Source organism: Channa argus, chromosome 2, assembly GCF_033026475.1.
Source record: "Channa argus isolate prfri chromosome 2, Channa argus male v1.0, whole genome shotgun sequence".
NCBI lineage: Eukaryota > Metazoa > Chordata > Actinopteri > Anabantiformes > Channidae > Channa > Channa argus.
The window spans coordinates 15185902-15211093 of NC_090198.1; the positions used below are offsets into that span (position 1 = coordinate 15185902).

Below are 25192 nucleotides of genomic sequence, written 5' to 3' on the forward strand. Positions count from 1 at the left end.
TACAACTGAGTTAATGTACTGTCACCAATAACCCCATTGGGAACTCTGGCACTTCTTTTGGCGTTCAACCATCCCTTACTACAGTTAGCAATGCAAGATCTAATGATACATTATAAACAGTGTCTGTTGTTTAAAAAGAACTGTATTTAAAAAGTTTACCGGCCAATATCTGGAGCTGGGCTTCGTCGCTGGCCTTGGATGAACCCACATTTTCCACGAGACAGCGGTACAAGCCAGCGTCGGCCTCTGAGGCATTGGTGATGACCAGGCCCCCACTGGGGAGTTGGACCAACCGGGTGTTAAGCTCCAGTGGCTGACGGTCTTTCTCCCACCGTGTGAAGGCCAACAGATCTGAGTTCACCTCACATGCCATCACTTGACTCTCCCCTAGATGTACATTGGCTGGTGCTGGCTGGCTTGCGAACCTGGGCATCCCTGAAAGTCATTATCAAGACAAGGATGTAAAACCAACACTCATTGCATTAACAAACATCCCTATAACATTCCAAGAGTGGTAATGAATAATAAACAACATGAATGCAGACTATTCATATAAACAGCACACAGACAGAAAACCCAGACTGATCCTAGACCAGCAGCTAAAAGGTAGTTATAAAAAAAGTAGCAATACTGTTTTTATGACAAGATGAATATTTGGTCTGGTCTTTAGAGGCGAACAGAATAACAAAATTTCATCCCCTCTATCGATAAAAAAAGCAACCCACCCTTGACCTCTTGCACACAGAGGGTTGAAACACACACAACAACCCACACACAGTTGTGTAGCATAATCACTTATCCTCCATGGTGGATGTTAATTTGCCACACGGTGCAGAGACTCACAGCACTAATTAAAAAAGACTGGATCCACAGGCTGTTTGTGCTGCTGTACCCTGGCTTTCATCTCAAACCAAAATAATTATTTCCTGCATTTGAAGCCACTGATCTGAAACCAACACTCGCCGGCCGCAATCGAAACAATCGCACATGATGGCTTCAATTAAAAAGTACTTACACTGTGTAAACTGCAAATGGTATTCTTGCGTTTATTAGTGAAGAAGAAGTTATTTTTAAAAAGTAAGAAAGCCACTTCATCAACAAAAAACAACTTCATGCTGTGTTATTACCATGGAGGGCCTCTTGAGTTTTTAGGCTGACTGTGCTTGTCTCCATAGTAATGTGTATATGTATGTGTATGAGAGAGAACTGAATGGGAAAAAAATGTGTGACCAAGGATGAAAAATAGGAGACTTTCAGTGTGTTTTTATCTATTTATGAATGCAAGTTTGATTGTTAGAACTGTGCTTTTATCCAAGAAGTGATGCTGAATACTTGCTGAGTGATGATTTGGCATCTCTACTACTTCTCACTTACAGTCAGCTCCTACATCCCCTCCAAAGATTGGCTCCAGGGTCAGTCACACTTCAAGATAAGGCCCCAGAAGAATATACCCTCCTCACCACCACCCCAGCCCGGAGTGACATGCAAAGAATTTCTGAGTATATCTCAGCACAATAGTTAAGCTAATACGGGCTTAGCTGATGCTAGTGCTGATACATTTGTAACAAGGCTGTCAATCACCTCCCATATAATGATAGCAGGGTAAAAAAAAGCCTCAACTGAATCATTTAGATTAGAGTAACTGAACCTTTTCACAGAATCAAATACTAAAGTTTATACAGCGTTTGTGTGTAATCAGTCTAGACCGTGAATTCTGGATACAGTTGATAAAGTTGCTTCAGACCCCTTCACTTTCTGGCCTGTTCATTATAGATTCATTCACATATGAAAACCAGACGTTGTTTTGAGAAAACACATGTAACACACAGCGGGAGATTATCTGGGTCAGAAGCGTTCTCACAGGACAAACTCCTTGATTTTAGTAAACGGTCAGTGCGTACAGGAGGCACAAAATGATTTTTAGTATGTAGAGGGAAATGCTGTTTCTGAGCCGTGCATCAAAAAAAAAAAAAAAAGAGATTGATAGATCGACAAAGATACTGGGGTTTTGTAGGATGAAGTGCAACATTTGTGTTCTCACATAGACTAGAATTAGAGAATTTAGATATAGAGAATTTCAGAATTCCAGTGCATATGTGAAAGAGGCTTATGCTGCACATTTAAATTCATTTACCTGCAATTTTTCCAAATAACTCTAATTAACATGCATAATAAAAAAAATATATGTTTTCAATATTTAATTCACTACTTTCTAAAAACCTCTTAAACTGAAATTGCACAGTTTTTCTTTCTATAAGCTGTGCACACCTAAATCTGGGTAAGAAAAAAGTACAGGCTCTAGCTTGGTAACTCATGGACAGTCAGAACCACTACAGTGTTGCCGTGGCTGTAAAAGTACTGTATGTATTTGACTGCATTCATCTTTCTTTCTAACTCTGGCCAGTCTCACTGTCACTGTTGCTGAGATGTACCACCATGCTTCACCACAGGGGTGGTATTAGCAGGTGACATAGCACTTGATTAAACCATTTTAGCAGAAGCTCTTTGTTTCTTGTTAGCACAAATGTGAAGACTCACCTCCTTGTATCCACCAAACAGAAAAAAATCTTGCAGTTACTCCAGGCAAAAAGGAAACACTGTGCTGCAGCGTTTTAGTCTAATCGCTCTAACAGCCTGATGAAGATAAACTATAGGCATAGATTGGTTTCAACTGACATATTAAACATTTGATAGTGCTGCTTACACAGAAAAAGAACTCCTTTGGCATATGAACAATGATGAAAGAAAAATTAAAGATAATGGCCCTGAGTGAGTGCCCTAGTAGAGCCACAATTTTCTGTAATGATATGACATAAACCTAAAAAGGAGACATAAGAATATTGAAAAAGAAACACAAAGAGCCTTTACAGAGAGGAAAGAAAATGTTGTCCTCTCACAAAGCACCCTGACTCATGTAAAGTGACTCCAACATGCCTCCAGCTCTTAATCGACCAATCCTTTCTTCCTCCAGCCTCATTACATCTCTCCAGACTGAGTTCAGCATTTTGTTGTGTCTTAGGGTATGTGTGCACATTTGTGTGTGCATGTCTCATAGAATGCAGTTATTCCATTTTGTAACAGCCAGTGTTAATGAAGTGAGTGCTTCACACTGTGATGTTTCAAACATGTATGTGCAAGCACAAGTTCGGTTGTGTGCCCACAACTATACATAATCACACAAATGCAGGTCAAGCCAGGGCACTGTAAATGGGAAGTGGAGTGTTGATGAAAACATTATTGATTTCAATTAATCACAATTCTCCATTTAAATCGACTGAGTGGAAGCTTCATTTTCCAAGTCCTTGCTCAGCACCATCTATTGAACAGAAGTACTGTACTGCCAATCTCAGCGCTTATTACCAAAGCGTGATCAGGTCAAATGATTGCAAGAAGGTAATAATGTACCAGTGGTCAACAGGCAAGAAAGGAAAGAGCTTAATGGTAGGAGGAAGTCATTTTTGGTTCATTTCAAATGGCATGAATTAGAGCAAAATGGGACTGCTGATTTTATTGTGCATCCAACATTTTCTAAGGAAATAAAGTGGTTAAGCCAGTGGTGCCACCAAATACCTTCTTTGTGTTGAGTGGTTAGAGTCACCAAACTTGGCCTTTTCAGCAGAGCCTACACTCATATGAATGCTAATGAATGAATGTGTCCATCAGTGATTAGAAAAGAGCTGTGCTGCAGATAGCTACAAAACCAAGTGTAGCTTTGCATACATATCAAATACACAGACTTGCACTTAAATCACATATTTGGGTCCCTTTTATACTTGATTAAAATGAGGTATAGAATAACAATAAGAAACTTAAAGGAATATGGAGAAGGCTTTTGGTGTCAAACGACCATGCACACATAGCAGCAACCACATATATTCTATAGGTTTGTCCTTAAAGCACTGCAAAGCAAGCACTTGATGTTTCAGAAGTAACAGCAGTCCTGGCACTTTAGGGATTTTAAGAGCAAACTTCAGAATAGCAATTGTACATAAGTAACCGAATAATATTTAAAATGTAAGAAGTCTGTATCAAACACTGGCCAGTCAACAAGTGCATTTAAATCAACATAATAATTTAACAATTAACGTGGCAAAAGCAAGATACCTGGCAGATGTATCTGTTTTAATTTCAAATTAATATGATTGATTCATTGATTGATTGATTGATTGATTGACAGGATTAATTGTCCACACATTCTTCATACTGTATGTACTGTATGTACTTTGCGTTATTCAGTTCCGTGCCTCTTTCCATTCATGCTGCCTTTAAGTCCAGCTGCAGCCCAAGTGATAATTAATTCCCTAATTGAAGGTTTCAGGGCTTCAGGGGAGAATGATTCTGTGGGCTTCCTCTATTACGTCAAATCTCACTATTCAGCTAGCATACTTGTGGTTACATAGTAAAGTAAAGGTAAATTGTTTTCTTCAAAAGTAAAATTTAGACTAAAAACGTCTTGGTCAATTTCAAAAGGAAACTTTTAGGAGATATACAGTTTATAAGGAACACCTGTACAATCAATCATAACTTTAGAGTAGTACGCTCTACCTTTGTAAAGATTATAATTTTATTTATTCAGCTGTTCTATGTGTATTGAACATGTAATTACTAGTGACACTGCACTGTGAAAACCATTGTATTCTCACTACACATCATACAATATATAAGGAATGCAAACAGCATTGACTAATATAAAATAATCTGCTGCAACACTGCCAATCAGCCCCTACAAAGCTGAAGCTCATAAACCACAAATATATAATGACTAATGCAAATATATATATAGTGGCATCTCATATCGTCTTCTAGTTTGTCTGTCTATGTGCAGATTTCAAGAATAACTCTTTAGTTTGACTTATTTAAGTGTTATGCATCCAATTTCACGGTTTACTTTAAAGAACAGATTAAAAAGCCAGTAGGATGACTCCTTCAGGATTTCTGAAAAAGCACAGTTAGACAAAAACAGCAGACAATTCATTGTGTACGATTATTAATAGATAAATAAACTTTCGTGTACTGTGTAAGCACAGGCAACACCATGGAAGCTGACAACAATAAACAACAATTTGATGTAAAAATGGTTTCTGCTCTGAGATACAGAAGCTCATGTTCCTCCTCTTGTCTATATGTGTTTTTAAACTTTAATTGCATTGTATCGCAAAACCCACTCAAAGGATTTACATTTAAATAACAAAAATACAACACTGTTCACCCCCTGTTGGCACACTCAGAGCAAACTTCAGAGTATATGATGCGCAGACAAAAAGAATATTGTTTCTCTGATGCAGCTGAGATCTTTGTCAAATTGGATTTTGAGGTGTTGTTCTCTTGAGATGTTCTGAAGTAGTTTTACGAAAACCACGGCATGAATTCTTTACACCATAGGCAATGTGGTAATCTTTTGTTTTTGTAAAGTATAAATATAAGATGTAGTCATAACTAAGTATAATTTTAGTATTGCACAAATAAAACTAATGTACGCTAAGATACACAAAGACTGTGGACTAAAAATAAGTTCAAATCTGTACCCTCAACTCGGAGGAAAGGAAAATAGAGTTTACACTTACATAGTAGAAAAAGCCAAGAGAAGTGAAGAAAACAAACTTTAAATGTCATGCCGTGTTGGAGAAGATTTTTATTCACTCCCGAGTACAAAGGTAACAGCCCTTCATCCTGTCAGGGGATGACAGGTGGGAGGTCCCCCAAGATTGACAGGAAGGAAAACAAGATAAATTAATGAGATGTTAGAATCTAATAAAGAAGTTACTAAGGCACTTCATCATTTATGAAGCCTGACAAGCCCGCCATATTGAGGAAATGATGAAATACACCATCTAGTCATCATCTCAATATATTTGTCTTTTTTATCAACAGCTCAAAGTGACTGAAAGTCCCTGCCATAGCAGAAATTATGTTGGCCATTAGAAATAGTCCAATTTTGTTTATCAGTTACGTTCAGTTTTCATCATCCAAACAGTTGTCTGTTAAAATAATCGAATGACAATGACACCAGTTTACAAGTTAGAAAAAAATGGCCTACAACGGCAACCACAAAGGCATGAACTGACCCAGAAAAGCTTGTATTGGCTACACACATCGAAAGATCAGAAGATAGATGGGCAGAGTTCCGCAGAAGTCTCCTTAAGATTCTTATTTATTTATCTGCTGAGCTGTAAAATTTGCTCTTGGGTGCAGGAGTTGAGAGAAAGAGCATATCCTGACCTTGCAACCAGTCAGTGCCTTGAGAGAGTACATTAAAACCTTTAGAAGACAGCTGGTGTCTAGGAATGACAAATCAGTCTATTGTTGCATTTTTCAATATGGCAACCTCAATATAATGAAGTTAAGAGGCAATCAGTGAACCAAACAAGCAAGCACAAAGATCCAAACAGAAGCCCATTGGAGTACTGGAGGTGTATTCAAGGCAGACACCTTAAGTATGTTAAACCATCTCTGTGGGGCCTAACATCTCCACTAACTCAGGGAGGGGTACTTTATCAGTTAAACTACTCTGAGTGCAGACCAGATGCATAGAACAGCGTTCTAAACATTTGTTTATCAGTAGCTGGGCCCAGGGTGCAGCTGCTTTTTAGAGCACAACCGAGGCCAAGAGGGAGTCACCTCATTTCTCACTCTCTAAAGCAGCACTTTTTTTGCTTCTTTTATACAACTAAGCTACACATAAAAGGCCACAAAACATACACGAGAAGTAAGACATGGTGACAGATCAGCCTACAATGAAATCACACACAATCAATTGTATCTAGACGGGAATTGACACCTGAGGCTGCTGGCACATTTTGAACTCTGACACCTCCTGATTGCATGTTGTGCGTACAGACAGACAAGAGACTACAAGGAGGTTCACAGATGGAGACCAACACATAACAGGGCCTGGTTAGTTGCCATGGAAACATCAACACAAAGGATAACCAGAATATTGTGCATGTTAAGTAGTTAAAAGTATCTTTACCTTTTTAGTTTAGCCCATTTGTTTATAAATAAGCTGTTTATTTGTGACATTTGACTTATTATGAGTGGGTAGCATAAATAAAACCCTTTGTTGATAGTATGTAATATGTTAATATTAGATTGTGATATAATACATATTCATGAAGATCAATTGAGAGACTATTTAGGAATAACATGAAAGGACATAATTGTCAGTTTTGGCTAATGCAGGAAAAGAAATACTTGATCAAATATCAGAAAAGTACTACTTCACTTTCATGTTTATGTTGCACCACTGTATAAATGATGTTAATATTTAACTATTACAGTTTGTGTTTGGTATAAAGAGCAAAATAAATAAAATAAATAAATAAATAAAGTTTCTATGAAGTCATCTATGATCCATTACGCCAGAAACCGCATCCACACAGCAGAGGTCCTTTGACAGCCACTTTTAAGTGTTTAAATTACATTTTTTAAAATAATATTAATTATAATACCTAACTGAAATGTAAGGCTAAAACTGATTATTTATGTGCAGAATGATTTTTTTAGAGGGGATGTTTTTAAATTGCCTGTTTTGTGTGACCATATTTGACCAAAACATATTATGTTTATTGTAACCAAAGCAGATTTTTTTCATTAGTATGACTTATTTTGTTGCATTATTAATATATTTTACATTTATGTATTTAACGTATTAGCTTCAGTAAAAGTTTTGTACTTTAGGATATTTTGTGTGCATTTGCTTAGAGGAACTTGTGAGCAAGCTGAAGATGTGACTGTGTGTCTCTGCTGAACAGTTCTGCATAATCACCAGAATGAGAATCAGCATCTAACCATTTCATTCTACTTCCCATAAGGGTTTCACCTGTTCATTTAGACCTCTTGCCAAACCAACACCCCCACAGTATGTAGGGGAAAACAGAACCATTTCATTATAGGTAACTGAATTGTAGCTCGAACAAAAGTGATTGCATTAGGACCCCTAATCATGTTAAGGTATCTTATTTTATCACTGGGAATTTAGTTCATTCTTGGACCATTTTGAGGCTAACCTTCTGCAGATGTCGTTGCCATAGGAGACTGGGCAACGGCTACTCCTAATGCTCAAGCACAGACAAATGTGTTAGCACTACGATAGTGTATCCCTTAACTCAATCTCACATCCCCCAGTAACTTGCTCCATTCTCTCTTTTCAGCCAGAAATTTTATTCCCTGCATTACTTTGCAAGTCGCACTCATTCAGTCCCCACCCATTCCTATCACCCCTCCCTTTTCCTCTCCATCTTCCCACCACACATGTCAGTGGGAGCTCTATTGTTTGCTAGAAAGGGACATGCTGCTGCTGGTTCTTATCTTGGGCTGTTGGCAGCACATCTAGAGATGCTATCGGCAGCCCTGTTGCTCTGTTTATGCTCAAGTTGTCCAAGAGCAGCTAGCAGGGAAATGAGATGTATGTAGGATGTGGCCAGAAGAAATTTGAGCATTTTCCTGAGCAGAAATTATGGCACAAAGGGTACAGGGGTGGGGGTGGGGGGGGGGGGTGAGAAAAGGAGAGCTTCTGGAAAGTGTTACAAACAGGGATAAGCAAGACCTGGCCAAGTAAAAAGAAATATTAGGACTTCTGCCGTGTTTAGTTTGAATTCTACTCAAGTGGACCACAGCAATCAACCTTAGCCAACACTAAAATTAGATATATCTATTTGTTTGGCAAAACATCTGACCTATAGTTTATCAGCATAGTACAATGATGAAATAGAAAACAGCTTTCCATTGTGCTATAAGAGCTAGATGCAAAAATCAAAGACTACACTCCCACACCAACCAGATGCATTCTTAATTAATTAATTAATTAATTCGACACTTCTCTTTTAAGATTTTTCTTCAGTGTGTATCCCAATGTACTAAAGTAGAGCAAACACATTTTCTGCATTAGTTAAATTAGAATTGAGCTGTGTTTGAAGGGGATGGCTAAGTGTACAACAGTCACATTATGGAAACAAGCTTGTAACTGAATTTTGGAAAATAGCTATTTTTGTGTCATTTTTGATAACGAAATGTGCTACAGACACAAGAAGGCAGCATGCACAGTCAACCATGTTACACAAAGCATCTGGTTTTAAAATAGGGGCAATTGTTTTTCAAACACGTGCAGTATAGGTACAAGTGTAGAGCACAAAAGCAAAAGGAATTCCTGCCATCGGGCAGATGCATTTCTATTAGAACAACTACTCTCATCAGAAGAGCTAACTAATATGTGAAACTACAGTCATATGTGTATGTATTCTGTCCGTGTGTATGAGAATGGGGTTGGCAGCTTGGAAGCAGCAGATGTTTCTGAAGACACAGCTGTAGTGCAGGCGATGATGTCACTCAGCATGGCCAGGGACATTCATCATCATTTACCTGGTTGTGATATGTGATGGTGTGGCATATTAACATTCATTAGCCGTTCTCTGTTCCCGGTACTCACAGTGCTCGCTCGTCATTTCTAGTACTAATTCTGAATTCCATCAAAAACTATTACTTTCATTTTGTGAGAGCATAATATGGTTTTAAATTAACGGTGACAAGTTTAAGTTTAATAAAGAGATAGTAAAGTAGAGTTTGTCTGAGTGATACACTGTTAAGAGTTTAATCAAGTTGGAGAGGCTAAAAGCTGAAATGAAATAGAAAATTACAGAAGAGAAGAGAAAGATTAAAAAATAGTACAACCAACTGTATGGTCTGGTAAGCCAGAAAAAATTCAACTATAGCCTATTTACTATAGATGGATATTATTAATAGAAGGAACTTAGTGTTTCTAGCCAGTGTTTTTTTTATACATTTATGTAAACATATTTCTAAAAAGCTTCAGTTAGCCTCAATAACAGGGCAAGTACAGCTGCTCATATTTCAGCAAGGGATCTGACAAGATGGGAAGACCAGTCTAGACATTAAACAGACATTAAACCCCACATAGTTTCAAAGTTCATTAGCCACTATTGGTAAGATGCAGATGTCATGTTAAATCTAAACTAAAGACTTCGGAGCAGACACAGACATCAAATACTGTGAAAACATGCAGTACATGCTAAATAGGGAGCAAGATTTGTATTGAGGAATGAGGAATACACAGAGTGAAGCACTTACACTCTAATTGGTCTTCTCTTAACACACTGATAGGTACATTGTTTTCCCCCCAATTTGCTTAAATAACGTTGCAAATATTAAATAGATATATTTACAGAGTGTGAATGTGCAGTAGCAGCTTTTTTTGCATATAGCACATGGAAGAAAAAACGTAATCAATAATCGAACCCTAATTGAAAGAGAAGCAACAGATTTGTAGAACACCTGGATGATCAGACAGTGTAGCATTAGCCATTATTTCTATAAAGCCAATCTGCTGTTCACAGCCTTCAAACAGAGCAGATGCTATACGGTGGGATTCTAGACAAAATCAAAATCCAATGACTCTTATGTTGGATAGCATGTGAACCTGTGCATGGTCTCCGATATTGAAAAAATAAAGCGTCGCTGTGCTTGTGTACTGCATGTTTACATGTGTAATGGTAGGCATATTTCTGCACTTTAAGCATAAGGTTATAGAGGTCCCGGTTTAATGTGAAACATTGGTATCTGGGCCAATCTGGGCATATGTCAAATTATTGGTTTTCATTAAAATAAAGCAGATCCTGTTCCAATGCATATTTAGGTTTATTGTGCTGTACTGCAGCGCAATAAGCACAAAGCATGAATGAGCCAAACTCTACGTAAGTCCTTGAACACCTTGCATGCTGATGGCGTGATCATGCAACTTTCTCAATGTAAAGCCTCCACAGTAGCCAGTGGGAAGTCCGCTTACAAAAAGAAGAGCTCAGGGACAAAAGGGACAACAGGGAGGTGCTATGGATTTGCAAGAGACTTGTGGAACTTATGGCATAGGTGGAATTTCTGTGACCAACTAGTTTCTGTGGTGAGAAATGTTGATTTTCACAATATTATGCCATTTGTAGAGCGACAGTACAATGTTCAGTACTACATAATACAATTCTACAGACAAGGGAAGAGGCTAAGTATTAAAGATCAGTGCAGAAAACATTGGGCAGCAGCTTCTCATGTACAGCCAGTGATGACAGGTCATTTAAAGAAAAATGTTGTTTCATTTTCACAAACAAACATAATTATGGGGAATGTGTTTGTTAAAGTGTCTTTGGTACTGATGTCTTTTAATACTTCAAGACTCTGAAGGAAAATTATATATTTTGTAGCACTGATATTGTAGTATACTGTCGTTTTCAGAGTTCAGTCCTCGCAGTTATTCTTTCATTTGTATGAATAGTTTAAGCTGATAAACTTAATATTTTTTTTATCATTTAACATTTTAACATTTTTACCTTAATAACTTTTACCCTGTAGTAGTTAATTAAGTCCTAAAAAACACACTGTGTCAGATTCTGTCAGATACTGTACAATAAACAATGAGGCTACTGTAGTTAAATCTATGAAATAAAAATTGGTACCAGCTGACACCTAATACTAAATGTACTGGATTGGTATCATTTTTTTTTATTATCGGGACATCCATACTTATATCACAAACATATGATTTGCTTGCTTTATGTTTTCTGGCTGTAACTGTAGCAGAATTGAGATCAGAGTGTTAAAATGCAGTAAGCTGCAATGCAGAAAGCTGAAAGGTGAGATAGAGGGAAGATAAAAGAAAAAGTGTTTGCAGTGTTTATAATAAAAACATGCTGTTGCAGTGCTGTTTTGACTCTTTTGAGAGAGAGAAAGAGAGAGAGAGAGAGAGAGAGAGAGAGAGAGAGCGAGCGAGCGAGCGTGCGTGTCTTAATAAACAATAGTGGAGATACTTATCACTGACCTTGGATTTATTCTACAGTTTGGAAAATGCACATAGAAAGCACTGCATTCAATTGAGCACGAAGAAGTCCAGGATGCAGTCAGGTGTACATCAGGCAATTCCATCATCCCACGCATCAACACTAACTGCAGGGAGTCTTTACTTGAACACAGTCAACCTTTATTTTTTAAAAATCATCAATCAAGTCTCATCAGCCTCAACTCAGTGGTTTCATATCACGGTGAAATGATGCATGTGTGTGTGGATATATTCATATACATCCAAACACACACACACACACACACACACACACAAACACACACACACACACACACACACACAAACCCGCACACATGAAACGCTGAATATGACACCTCCTCAGCTTGCATCCACCAATCAAAAAGCCGGGAAGGCACTGAACATGCTCCTAAGGGCCCTTACACACAGAGTTCAGGCCAGTTCAGTCAAAGGTGGTTCCACACATATACGCTGATGAACACTTCAGTTTCTCTTTATTTTCTGCATAGCTAAAATGCTCAGTAAAATGGAATATCACTTTCTTGCTTTCAATCTTCCTTGTTTATCACACTCGTCTTTCACACGTCGCTCTTGCTCACACAAGTCATGCCCTTGCACCAAAACACCATCTGTGTTTAAGCAGGTCTCAACAGGCTCCAACAGCTTCCCAAACAGTCTCTATTCCAGCTGAACAACACATATAGAGCACCATTTATTCGCTGCTTTATTTTCATCCCTGTCACTTTGCAGATTGTATATGACTGTTTCGCAAGCGGCACCCATCCATCATGCACTCTCAAGGCCCCCTTTTTTTACCCTCCATGTTAGCTCAATGAGCAATGCACACTGTCTGTATTTGGCTAAGAGCTACAAAATCCATTAGGGATTGTCAAGCAAAATGCAGACATTCCTGGAATAAAACTCGTTTGTTTGTCACTAAAGCAAAGATATCAATATACTTGCCATAGTTCCAAAAAAATGAGGAATTTGAAAGAAGCAGTCCCCTATTTTTCCAGCAGTATGAAAAGGAATTATGGAGAAAGTTCTCTAGTGAACTGGAGGAGAGCATGAGAAATGAACTTAGTGGAAGAAGAGAGAAATGCTTTTTAAGGTGTCACCTCTCACACCTTTTCACAAATCAAGATCTGTGCAAGCCCTATGTCTCAACTGCTATCATAATACCATCAATCATTATGGAAACCTGCTCAGATGGTGCAAAAATGTAAATCCATAAATAATGTTGCTCTCTGAAGCATTAAAAAAAAAAAACATTGAGCACACCAGCTGAGCACTTAGCACTTGGTGTCTTCAGTAACTCCAACTGTGCCTAAGGCGAAGCATACTTTCAGTGCAGAATATGCAAGGAAACACTCACAGCTGCATCATATATCTGCATCCTCAGCACAAGCCAAATTCACTTAAATATGCATATCAAACATATTTTATTTACAGTATTTACCATATTTTATTTAGAGTAGCAAAATCAAATCTCTTTTCTGTCAATCTTCAGAATTCAGCCAAAAACAGAGCTCAGGGACAAAAGAACATCAATAACAGGATGAGCTCTTCTCTGTAAAATCTTTTCATGGAACAGGTGTCAAGACCAGCAGCCTTGAATGTAAAAACTCAAGGTGGACTGCATCAATCTTTAATAAAACTTTCCCCACTCGGTCTAATTTTTTTTTTGCCCAATCTGCATCTAATAAATACAGGTCTGTTTGAAAATATATCTCTAAGGCATTGGGAGCCATCAAAAAAAAAAAAATTCAGAGCATCAACTCTTTCAGAGTTCAAAAGCTCTATGAAGCCCAATTTAGCTTTTAACCATGGGGACGTTTCAATAAAAAACTCCAAAACAGCCTCATGCATGGTCACTCGACAGACACCGGGAGATGAAAGGGCAATGCAGACAAGCACACTAGTGCGTAACAGCATAGATATCTTTTTCTGTAGAACCCCAAGGAAAAAGACATGGACAGGGAATGTCAATGAGATAGGGGATGATAAACAGAATGCTCCCGAGCTCTTTGTAATGCAGATTGAGAGAACCTTCAAGAGTGATGGATCATCACATGCAAAAACTTTGAGGCTCTCTCCTTATAGAAGTATGTTTTGTGCAGTTAGTGTGACTTTTGCCATGCACATCCACTCTAGGAGGTCTACTAAGGGGTGTGTTTACCTCATAATCTAAGTAGGACTGGGTGATAAACCTTAGTGTGAAATCAAAAGAGCAATTTTTTATTTTAATTGGTGTGTTGAGACCGATAGGGCTGGGTATCGAACAACAAGGGCACTGACCACACTGTTCCACACTGTGATCCTGTCGAGTAATGAAAAATTCTTTGTCATACAATAACTCAGCAACGGTAGACATTCGAAGGTTTTACAAATGTGCCTTAAAATTCAAGCGTGTTAATGTAAACAGCTGTCTGGGTTGCTGGTTTGACAGCATTTTATTAGCACAAAACAAGTGAGCAAACAATGAGTTTATGTGATGGTGCTACTGATGAGGCTTGTTCCCTCTGTCCCACCCACACCCTTCCAAACACACCCACACCCACACACACAGCAGAAGTGAGACACTCGAGTCAACAACATCTAACGTTATGCTCGTTTCTGTATGCTCAAAATAAGCTCCATGCGTACAAGAAAATAAAAGCAATCATTTTGGTGCAAACTTTAACAAAGCCAGCTTGTTTGCTAATCGCAAAGAACACATTAAAATAAGAGCTGTGTATGTTTGCTAACATTCAGCCAAATTTGCCACATAATACGTTCAAAATACAGGTCACCCAATCCCCAACAGTCCTTTCCTTTGCTAGCAGGACCTACTCAGCAGTGACTAACCTAAGAGAAAAGAAGGCAGTATCAGTAAGTAATGGTGACTTTTTTCTATATTTTTCACTCCTCTTGAACTTTACCCAGTGATTAATGTCATGGCCATTTGGATTTAAAAGATCTTACACTTAAATCAAGGGAGATATCAAGTCTGTGTCATTTTGCTGTTAATTTTAACTCAGTTGTAAATTTATTGGTGCACAAAACTAAAAGTACAACATAAAACAGACAGCTTAAGTTTCACCACATTAAGGCTTTGAGTGTGTAAAAATGCCATGGAGCTAAAAAAAAAAGTAGAAGATTTGTAGATTGGCAAATGCAACAGTGAAAATATAGAATCTTCTCTGTTTAAGCAATTATTGCTGCTTCAAAAAGATCCACTGCTGACACCAACCCAACATTAAATATAAAGGAAAAAGTCACAATGTAGAAAAAAGGCACAATTTATCAAGATCTGCAAAATGCAATGGAAACCACTCTCATTTAGATCATTTAGTGATCTTTCCAATTCTCTCCTAACAAGCATCCATGGAACCATGCACCATGCAAGTTTTGCTGATCAGCATTGCCTCACTTGAATAATTAGCTTTACTGCAGATGATGCATGTGTACATGGTTTCTGATTTTGTCTTGTTATTCCTGCATTACTCAGGCCCTAAATCTTCACTGCTTATTCCGCTTGATTTGCAGAACAAATATTTTTTTAGCATTGATAGTTGTGTAAAAGAAAGAAACACTCAATTCAATGCATGAAATGTGGAGTGTGTCTCAAGTTCAGTCTCAGGGGGGTTTGACACATTTGAAGTAAATCCCACATACAACTGTGAATGTTAAGGGCAATTCAAAACCACATAAGGCCCTAAATTTATGCTACTCACGTACAAGTCGATATTTTAGAGCAGATGGCAGCAAAGCATCTATAAAAGACAAAACACTCGAGCTGATTAACATGTCATCCTAGCAGCCAAATTTTCACTGATGCCATAATTCTATCCTTTGGGTCTGAAGTGAAAATGAGAACATTTAAGGGAAATCTCTTAGGTTGTGCAGAAAGCCTTGAGCAGTGAAGAATCATCACTGGTGTGCTGAAATCTCACACTTACTGGAAGATGCACAGACATACAGTTTTGAACAGAGGTTCATGGCAGTGGAGGTGTTGAGGTGTGGCATGGGAAGCAGTGGGCTTGAAAACAGAGCGAGTTAGGGAAGTCATTATACAGAGAGTTTATCTTCATCTGCTGACTGCAGCAGTCAATTATCACTCTCATTAGAACACACTAATTGCACCAGCTAAAGCATTGTGCAGTAACAGACACAAAATGGTCCGACTTCAATTGGACGGTACATTTGTAGGGTTTTGTAGTTCACTGTAGTAAACAAAATCTACAAAAAAAATCTCAGAAAATATGTTTGCACTACATATAAGCTGGTTAAGAATCCATTTAGATGGAAATTAGTCTGTTACCTGTCTGGATTCTTAACAGATGCATTAATGATGAGAATTGTTGGTGCAGTTAACTATTTAGCTATTTTGATGATGAGACCTTGGCCATAAAAAAAACTTATTTTACATGATTGTAGATCTAAACTTTTGGAGAGCAGAGAATGAAATCAACCCTAAATAACAAAATTACAACACATGACTGTGATTCATATAAAGCTCTTGTCGAAAGAGGAGGCGTCAAAATAATCGATTATGTAAATACGTCTACTAATGTCACATGCGTCGAAACTTTGTAAATAGGTAGTAAGATGGCTGTATCTGGAAAGAGCATTATGTCCGGAGATAAGCAAACAAAAATGCTTGACTGCGATTCATACATAGATTATCTAAACTTTTGCTTCTTCTCAGATCAACTGTTCCTGTGCTGCCCCATATACGCAGTGAAATGAAGTGAAACTCCCATTTACAGAGTGACTGCAAACTGTACATCCCTCAAACAGTTATTTTATTGGCTTTCATCTAATTTCTAACAATGCATAGTTTGTCGAGTTTTGTACCGGATAGACTGGTGCAATTGTGAAATACTGAAGGTGATTAGGTCTTTGTCCCCAGACGACCCAGTGAATAATAAATGGGAAAATAATCTCTACATAATCGTTTAATCAAAAAAATTATCGATAGCTAAATCGACAAAAAAATAATAATCGTTAGGTGCAGTCTGTGTTTGACAAAGACAAACACAGAAGCACACACAGAGATGTCTGAAAAGTAGAGATAGAGCTGTCCCCATCAGCTCTCCACCTACCAGGAGAACCTAAATAGACATTGAATACACATAAAATGTATGCTGTCATGTATTTATACCCCAACAGGCTCCCTGTTGACAAATTTTCATGTTGTTCAGAGAGAAAAAGATATTTTCCCCTTTAGATTTTCTGTGATTCCTTTTGAAAGTCTTGTTTCTCTCTCCTTTACAGTGTCCTTTTTTGTTGCTATAACAGCTCAGTTGGTAAAGGCAGTCGTCCACGGACCCCAGGGTCAGTGGTTCAATCCTCGGCTATATGTCGAAGTGTCTCTGGGCAAGACACTGAACCCCTAACAGCCCATTCCCCTCCCCAGCTGTGCCGTGCCGGTCCAAGCCTGCTAGAAATTGGGGAGGGTTGCGTCAGGAAGGACATCCGGCGTAAATACTGTGCCAAATGAACATTCGGACAATGATCCGCTGTGGTGACCCTGAACTCACGAGATAAGACAAAATTAAAAAAAAATTTAAAAAATGAAGAGAGAAAAAAAAAACAGCTTCAATACATTTTTTTAAATTAAGGATTTACTTCCTGGAAGTGCAGGGTTCCAATAGTCTAGCACTCTCTGCATTATCCACAGTCTCTCCCATCTTGCCACTTCATCGCTGCTCACACATGCCAGGGACAGATGGAAATCAGGGTGATTGAACACCACTGTGACCATGACCCTGCTAATGGGTCAGAGCTATTCGTCATGGCAATGACCCCAGCACTCAGGAGCAAGGCTGCACTGGAACCTGCCATGAGAAGGCAGAGCATGCTCCTGGCCCTGTGCACACCTAGGTGGGCTTCAGTTTAGACCAGGTATGCACCTGTGTATACTGTATATGTGAATATGCTTTATACATTTGGAAACTAATAAAACACTAGCATTTTGGAGAAATGTTTGCAAAGTCCTCCATACATACTCAGGAACAAAAGTATAAATGGAAGGGCAAATAACAAAAATTTGTTTAACTGCAATTAGTTGGCAGAGAATGAATCCGAAAAGGTTTGTTGTTGTCTCAGCAAGTGAAACCTCCAATCAGCCACTTCTGGCTTTCCATAACGGTACGGTTTTGTTTAAATAGCGACTAACTTCAATTGACAGGAACATAGGTTTCTGTCAATTCAGAAGAGGTTTTTATTATTTTTATTTTAGCCAGCTTGTGGTAAACACAGTCCAAACATGCACCACAAACCAAATACTACATTTTTAAAAGTGCACATTACATTTCTTTTGCAAGGTTCCTTTGAGAAAGAGGGAAATTCTTTACTTGTTTTTTGAGATTTATTACAGTTTGTTTAACATTTTGGGATTTTATGACTTAGGCGCAACCACAGAAGATGTGCATAATTGTTAGTGTAAAAGTGTGTGTGTGTCCCCGCATGTGTTCCCGCGTTTGTGCTTGCGTGTGAGAGAGGGAGAGACAGACAGTGGAAAGGATAATAAAGAGGACACTGAAGGCTAAGAGAGGCAGTCAAGAAGGTACAAGGAAAGGACAGGAAGGGGTTCCAGTTAGAAAAGTAAAAAGACAGAAAGATGAACAGTGAACAGAATTAAAAAATGTCCAAAATAAAGAAAGAGAGAGAACAAGTAGGGAAGACTTAATAGATACACTGGATGAGTAGGATGAACGCATACAGCTCAGTGAACTGATCAGTCTTTTCCAGCTCTAGAGGACATATGTGTGAGTGGTTAGACATCTGATTGGGCTCTGTGTGAAGTTGGAACAAGATCAGCCTCAGAGATAACACATTTTGATTGTCTGTGTGTGTGTGTGTGTGTGTGTGTGTGTGTGTGTGTGTGTGTGTGTGTGTGTGTGTGTGTGTGTGTGTGTGTGTGTGTGTGTGTGTGTGTGTCTGTCTGTCTGTAAACCCACTGATTCTGAACTTCAACTGACCAATGAAGACAACACTACCACTTCCAAGGTGTAGTTCGTTATATACTACTCATATAGTCTCCAGCTATATGAGACACGATGTGTAGTTTCAAGTGACTGTCTTTATCTTTTCATGGCTGACATCCATTTTAAGTTGTCAAAACAAATCATTTTATAAAATGTGAAGACGTCAAATTAATGAATAAATTGTATGCCGAACAAAGTGTCACCGACAATACCATAAAGGACTACCAATGCAACAGAGACGCGATCATCCCTTTTCACATTTTCAAGCAGTCATGTCCTTGGGGCTGCTACACACCCCACCTAAACACATTAACATACATCAAAAGAGATTAAAGAATCTGCTGGCACCCCTAAAGCCTTCAAAGGACATCCGACTCTATCAAAGGATGAGCATGCCAAATATGAATTGACACACGAGACATGAAGTGTTCAGTTTATAATTTCTACTACTGTGGTGCTTTGAGGATGAAGAAATTAGATTTTTGTGAAACATGATATCAAAGCAAAGTGATAAGGGACTTATCACTTTGCTTTATAGTGTGTAAATATAACCAAAATAGTCTAAGGGTGGCAGGAAATGAGCAACCTATGCGATATTATGGTATACTACAGTCGCCTTTACACAGTATACCTCAGTAGCCTATAGTTCAAAGAGGCAGAGAGAGAAAAACATATGAAATCAGAGAAGAGGAACCTCAAACAAAAAGATGAAACTTTATATCTGAATAAAGAAAAACCTCATCTACATATGAAGAGGTCACAGAAGAAACAAAGAGACTGCAAAAGAGTGGAAGCGAGAGAGAAAAGACAAAATGAATTCTCCGTTTTTTCATTTTGGGTTTCCCTGTTAAGCAGTAGTGAGGTGGGGCTCACCTCAAGCAATTCTTAAAGAGTACTGAGTTCAAAGTGTGCTGGTGGGAGGATGGATGGCTCGCTCAGTGGGAGAATGGCAGACAGTTACAATGGGATTTCTCATTACTCGCATCTTGCTCTTTTTCCTGGTTATCGCTGCTGCATATCGCTCACTCGTCTGCTCTATAATTTTTCTCCCCCTCCTATTCTCTTAGAAATTCAAAGTGAATACATAAGATAGGGTCCACTAGACTACACTCCCCCCTATTTTTCCTCAGTCTGTTTGTGTGCTTCCAAAGCATCTGACTGTGCATAGACAGGCTAAGACACAGTGAGGAAGACAGTATGACAAAGCAAGAACAGAGATGAAAAACAAGGCAGACAGAGATGTTAGCAAACACAGATGTTGCTTTAAAGATGAGCAATATGTAAAATAACAAATGTCCCAAAAACCACAATATTTTTTTTTAATAAGGGTTTACAATATATAGTTCATCAATATTGTTCTATAGTGGGGAGGTGCTAATGACTTTGTTGGTCTAATGATCTAAACCCAAGACATTTACTATAATTTAGTTTTGAAGAACAACAGTAAAACCCTTGATTTTGAGAATCTGGAATTACCCAGAGCAATTATAAATGAATAAATGAAACAAGAAACTACCAAAATAGTTGGACAATATTTTTTTATGGCAATTCACTAATTCACTAACCACAGCAAACAATTACCTGCAACCAATGTGAATCACAACTTCTACAGTATGACAGAATACTCAAGTTTCTATGACTTGGAATATGCCATTATAATGACAGAAACATGTGGGTTTTCATAGGTCCAGTCTTACTTACAGAACCTCATGTTAATTACAAATATGTGTCAAAAATAAATACAGAGCATGGGTCTGGTACAGCGAAGATGTGACGCTAAGAAACAAATCACTATGGTTATGATGGTTACGTTGGGAAGTGGAGGTGTTTCCTTGGAAAGAATGAGCTGCACGTCTCTGAGTAATCAATCCCAGATATTATCTCGGTATTTGTCAGATATGCTCCCTGCCATGCTAGCCATCCGTGACTCATTCTATCATTAAATCTGAGAGGTCACATCCACTCCGCACCCGCCTGCACCATCGTTCTTGTGTCTGATGGCGCCCTAATGGCCTGCTCGCTCTACACTGCAATTAACCTTTTTATTGGCCACCTGCCAGCGAGCTGGAGATACATCAGTGGTTGGACATGCGTGTGTGTGTCAGAGGAATAGTAAATGCAATAGCTTAATGTGTTCAAGGCTTCCATGTGTATGCATGTGCACACCGCTTAAGGTTTTTCTATACATTCCTATGTACAATGTGTGTATGTCTGCGTGTGTCTCTGCCTATAACTGCTCCCCTGTTCAACTAGAAATTTACTGAATCTAGAATCTCACCACTGTTGACCCAGGTGGATCCCACTGACTGTGAGGCTGTCTCACAGCAAAACACATCTTGATACAGTCTCATCTGTACTAGCTATACTGCAGCCAAGCCAAGCAGGTACAAAGAGCTGTGATAGGTCATCTGTTGTCCTGCTATGGTTAAAAAGACTTAACAGTCACACATATTCAGGAAAAAATCAGCATTTGCTTATTTAACACATAAAAAATGAAAACACTAATCCCTGTGTTGTTTGTCTATTTTCTTTGTGTATATCTGTTTTTGATTTAGGTATGAAAAGTTGCAATGGTGACCATATGGTGAAGCATGCATTAATATGAAGTACTACGATGTTTGCACAGTAGATATATAAAATAACACCCCCTTTCTGTTACTGCTGAGTCTGCAATAAGACAGCTCTAGCAAGGAGACAATGTGATTGCCAAAATCCAATTCCAGGAACCTATAAATGATAAAAATGATAAATGTATCAACTAGGTTCATCTCAGAGTTCATCAAAACTGATGGACCCTGATGTCCAAGATACATTAAAAAAAAATCTTTTAGTCAATGTATGTTTGCTCAACATTGAAGCACTGTGATACTGAGTGTTGTTGATTGCCTGTTCCAAAAAGCTAGTCTGAGATAACATGTTGCACATGACATTACACAAATGAGAGAGGAAAAATTGTCTCAGCCTCTCTAATGGTAATATACTGCCTCGTTAACTTGTAATTCAAAAGCCTATAAGAAACAGAATCACACAGTGAGACAGTAACTTCACACAGGCACTCAGCATCCATGAGGCTTAAACTGTACTATCACACTGTCAACAAGAGGTCTCTCTAGAGCATCTTAAAATCTGGCAGACTACTGCAGACCAGAAAGCAACACTAAATGCATTCTGTGGCTCCCCAAAATGCAAATTCAATATTGGGACAGAAATGGACGTAAAACACCCAATATTCCCACATCACTCTGTTCTCACAGTAAACATGGTCCCATTGTAGCACTAGTGCTAAAAAACAGACCCTTCGACAAGCATTTATCCAGTAATAGAAATGTGTTTAGATTCTAGCAAGGAAAAGGAAGTAAACTTATAGAAGATAAAGTACAAAGTACATAAAACATGGGAAAAACAACTGAAAATGTATTATGTATGTATGTATTTACTTTATGACGTTTTTGCAGCATTTGTGGGATGGCCAGCATTTCAAAGGAAAGGAATAATATAGACTAATTAGCTAAGATATTAATAGGTTTTAATAATCTAACAGAGGACAAAGGTCAGCATTGCCACTCTGAGCACTCTGTGGCTTCAATGCCCATACGCAGCAGAATGTGGTATAAGGGGGTGGAAGGACAAAAACTCAGTACTCAAGTAAAGTCCAAGTATTGGCTTAAAAAAAAATCTCCAGTACAAAAACTTTAATCAAGTAAATATACTAAGCAGATAAGTTACATTTTACTTCAACTATAAAAGTACTCCAGTAAGAAAACAATGTCATCTAAAAAATATTGTTTATGGTAGCTATGACAAAAACACTTACAGTAATGAATGAAAAAAGAGAGGATCCAAAGATCACCGTTAGTAAAGCTGAAGCTTTAAACACTTTATGTGCTTAACCTATAATGATGCATTAGCATTTATTAGTTTCTAATAGTTTTGTAAAAAAAAAAAAAAAAACAATGATATGTTGCAGATGTTTGAGATAAATTCTGCTCCCCTACCTGCTACAGAAAAGCGTGCCGTGCGGCTGGAAATGGATCCCAGGTTGTCGATAGTGGCAACACATTGATAGGTACCCTCGTCAGGCTTATTATGCTTGGAGTGGACCACGTGAGTAAAGAAAAGGGAGCCATCGGGAAGTATGTGCCGTCTCTCATCTGAAACCAGGCTCATGAAGGTGCCGTCTTTCTTCCATTCGATGCGTGCTGGTGTGGCTGCATCACTGTGGGCCGAGCAGTTGAGCAGTGCTGCGTTGCCTCGGATAGCCAATGTGTCCTGGGGCTCCACTGTGAACCAGAAGGAACTGAAGGCTTGTGCTGCCAAACCTAGAGGGCATCAAGTAAAAAGGATAAAACAGAAATCTTAGTTGGATGCTCTACATCGGTGCTGTGTAATTTTGCAGCGACAAACAATAAATCATAGGCATGTCTTGTTAATGTTAAACAAATGTTCTGTTTTTTGGTAACTGCCGCCTGATGTAAAGTTGACATTACAGTAAATCACTGTAAAACAAACACATTGCTGCTTTCCACCAGTGGAAATTAAGTTAAAAATGACGCTTGCTGCTGATTCAGTTGTCAGAAAAGCTACTAACCACAACACTAAGCCGAGTGAATGGAACTTCTCAAATAGAGAATAGCAATAATTCATTTTAAAAGCGACCCTTTACTTACAGCACAGGATTCAAGAAAGCTATTAAACGTTCACTATCACTCGGAAACACATGGGACTACTGGCTTCTGACAACATCTCCTAGACATCATCAAGTCCAATGGCACATTTAAAACTCTCTTACAAAAAAATTTCTGAAATGAAAGGACACTACAGTGTCCCAAACTCTCAATGAAATGTTCCTGAAGGAAAACATCTTTTCAGCCAGTGTCCCTCAGTCAATCTCAGAGACTCCAAGTACCTTTTAATTGTGAAACCACAGGCCTCACTGGAATTGGATGAGAGGAACTGACACATTTAACCTAGTCTAGCCTCCCTGAAAAGTTAATATGACGTTTTGCTTTATTATAGGTAGAGTGTGCAGAGAAGGAGTAAACACTTTGGAACGTGGTTGCCATTTTCCTTCCTCAAGCAGAAATGGCAACATCACACTGACATGGATAGTGCCAAAGTCACACTAAGTGCAATTGCTTTGCAGATCTCCTCATCCATTATTCAAGCGCTCCAACCCTAAGAGTCACAAAGTGGTGTTGTTTAGATAAATAACACCAATTATGAGATCTGCAGGGATGGGGGAGAGCTAGAAAAATAATTAGGAGGTTATGAAGGTATTTTAATAATGCAACGAATGAAGTGATATAGGTGGACAACTGTTAAATGCAGTTTAAAAATATGCCTGATCTCTTCCAAGAAAATTACACATCTCCGGGGAACATGAGAGCAGAAACACAGAATGAGTGGAGGACAGAAAATTAGTGAGAAACAGAGATGTTATATCAATGGTTCAGCTATTTAACTACTAGGGGGTAATTTCTCTATCTTAATTTTCCAAGTCCCTAATGTGAGATGCAGTACAACTCATGGACCATTTAAGTGGCAATACAAATGCTTGTCCTCAGTTCATTTAGTTGTTTTGCAAGAACAAACTATTACTATCCGAACGCTGCCAAAAAAAAAAAAAAAAAAGGATAAAGATTTTCAACTAAACCGTGCAATTGTCCTCACATTAATTCACGGATGGCCAAGACTAAAATAAACAAAGAGCAAAGAATACACTCCGTCTGGACAGTCTTGGACCATGGCTACTCTGCCTGAGGCATCAATGCCAATCTGATCAGTACTCTCCTCTAACCAAAAACAAAGAAAGAAAAAAAAAAACACTTGATACAGTAATCGTTTAATAGCCAATAGCCAGTTTTAAAAAAAGTAAGTCAAACTAAAATTGGATTTTACTCCAATTAATGTGCAACTGTAGATTGGATCTCAGTACAGCAAATTTATCAAATCTGCTGATGCAAAAACCACTAATGTGCCCAAACATACATTTTATTTTAAAAATACCTTTAAGCAGAAGTGGAGGTGAGATGAGGAATGAGGAAGAACAACGTGCTAAGCCAGCACATTTTCAACTGTATCACCTAAGTGTAAGCAAGTGATTTTAAACTAGACTGACGTGAGCAGCAGATTTCAGGAAATCAATAACTTCAGGGCAGTGTACTGTATATATACACATTATATACATATTGGGCAGCAAATATATTTTACTTAATGTTTACATGACAGATGTAGAGAGACCAGAGTGGAGCACTGTAGCAGTGGGGGGAACCTGTCACTACTGCAGACCAGAGGCACCATAGCATGCTTAATCATTTGTGCTTTGTGCTCCAGAAACAGTAGGTGTGTGGGTTGGGCAGGGCTTCCATGCCCAGGCTCGGCTCCTTTCCAGTCAAAAGGCCAT

General features: G+C 38.5%; 1 protein-coding gene across 18 annotated transcripts in view; it reads right to left on the bottom strand.

Annotated features, from left to right (window-relative positions):
• The window catches only part of neo1a (neogenin 1a), a 134684-nt gene that overhangs the window by 58931 nt on the left and 50561 nt on the right, over positions 1–25192 (bottom strand). For all 18 annotated transcript variants that reach the window (XM_067495772.1, XM_067495769.1, XM_067495773.1 and 15 more), the window contains exons 2-3: positions 22785–23108; positions 160–435 (exon numbers count right to left, since the gene is read on the bottom strand). In XM_067495772.1, the coding sequence (XP_067351873.1) occupies positions 160–435; positions 22785–23108 (600 nt within the window). The remainder of the gene's footprint in view (positions 1–159; positions 436–22784; positions 23109–25192) is intronic.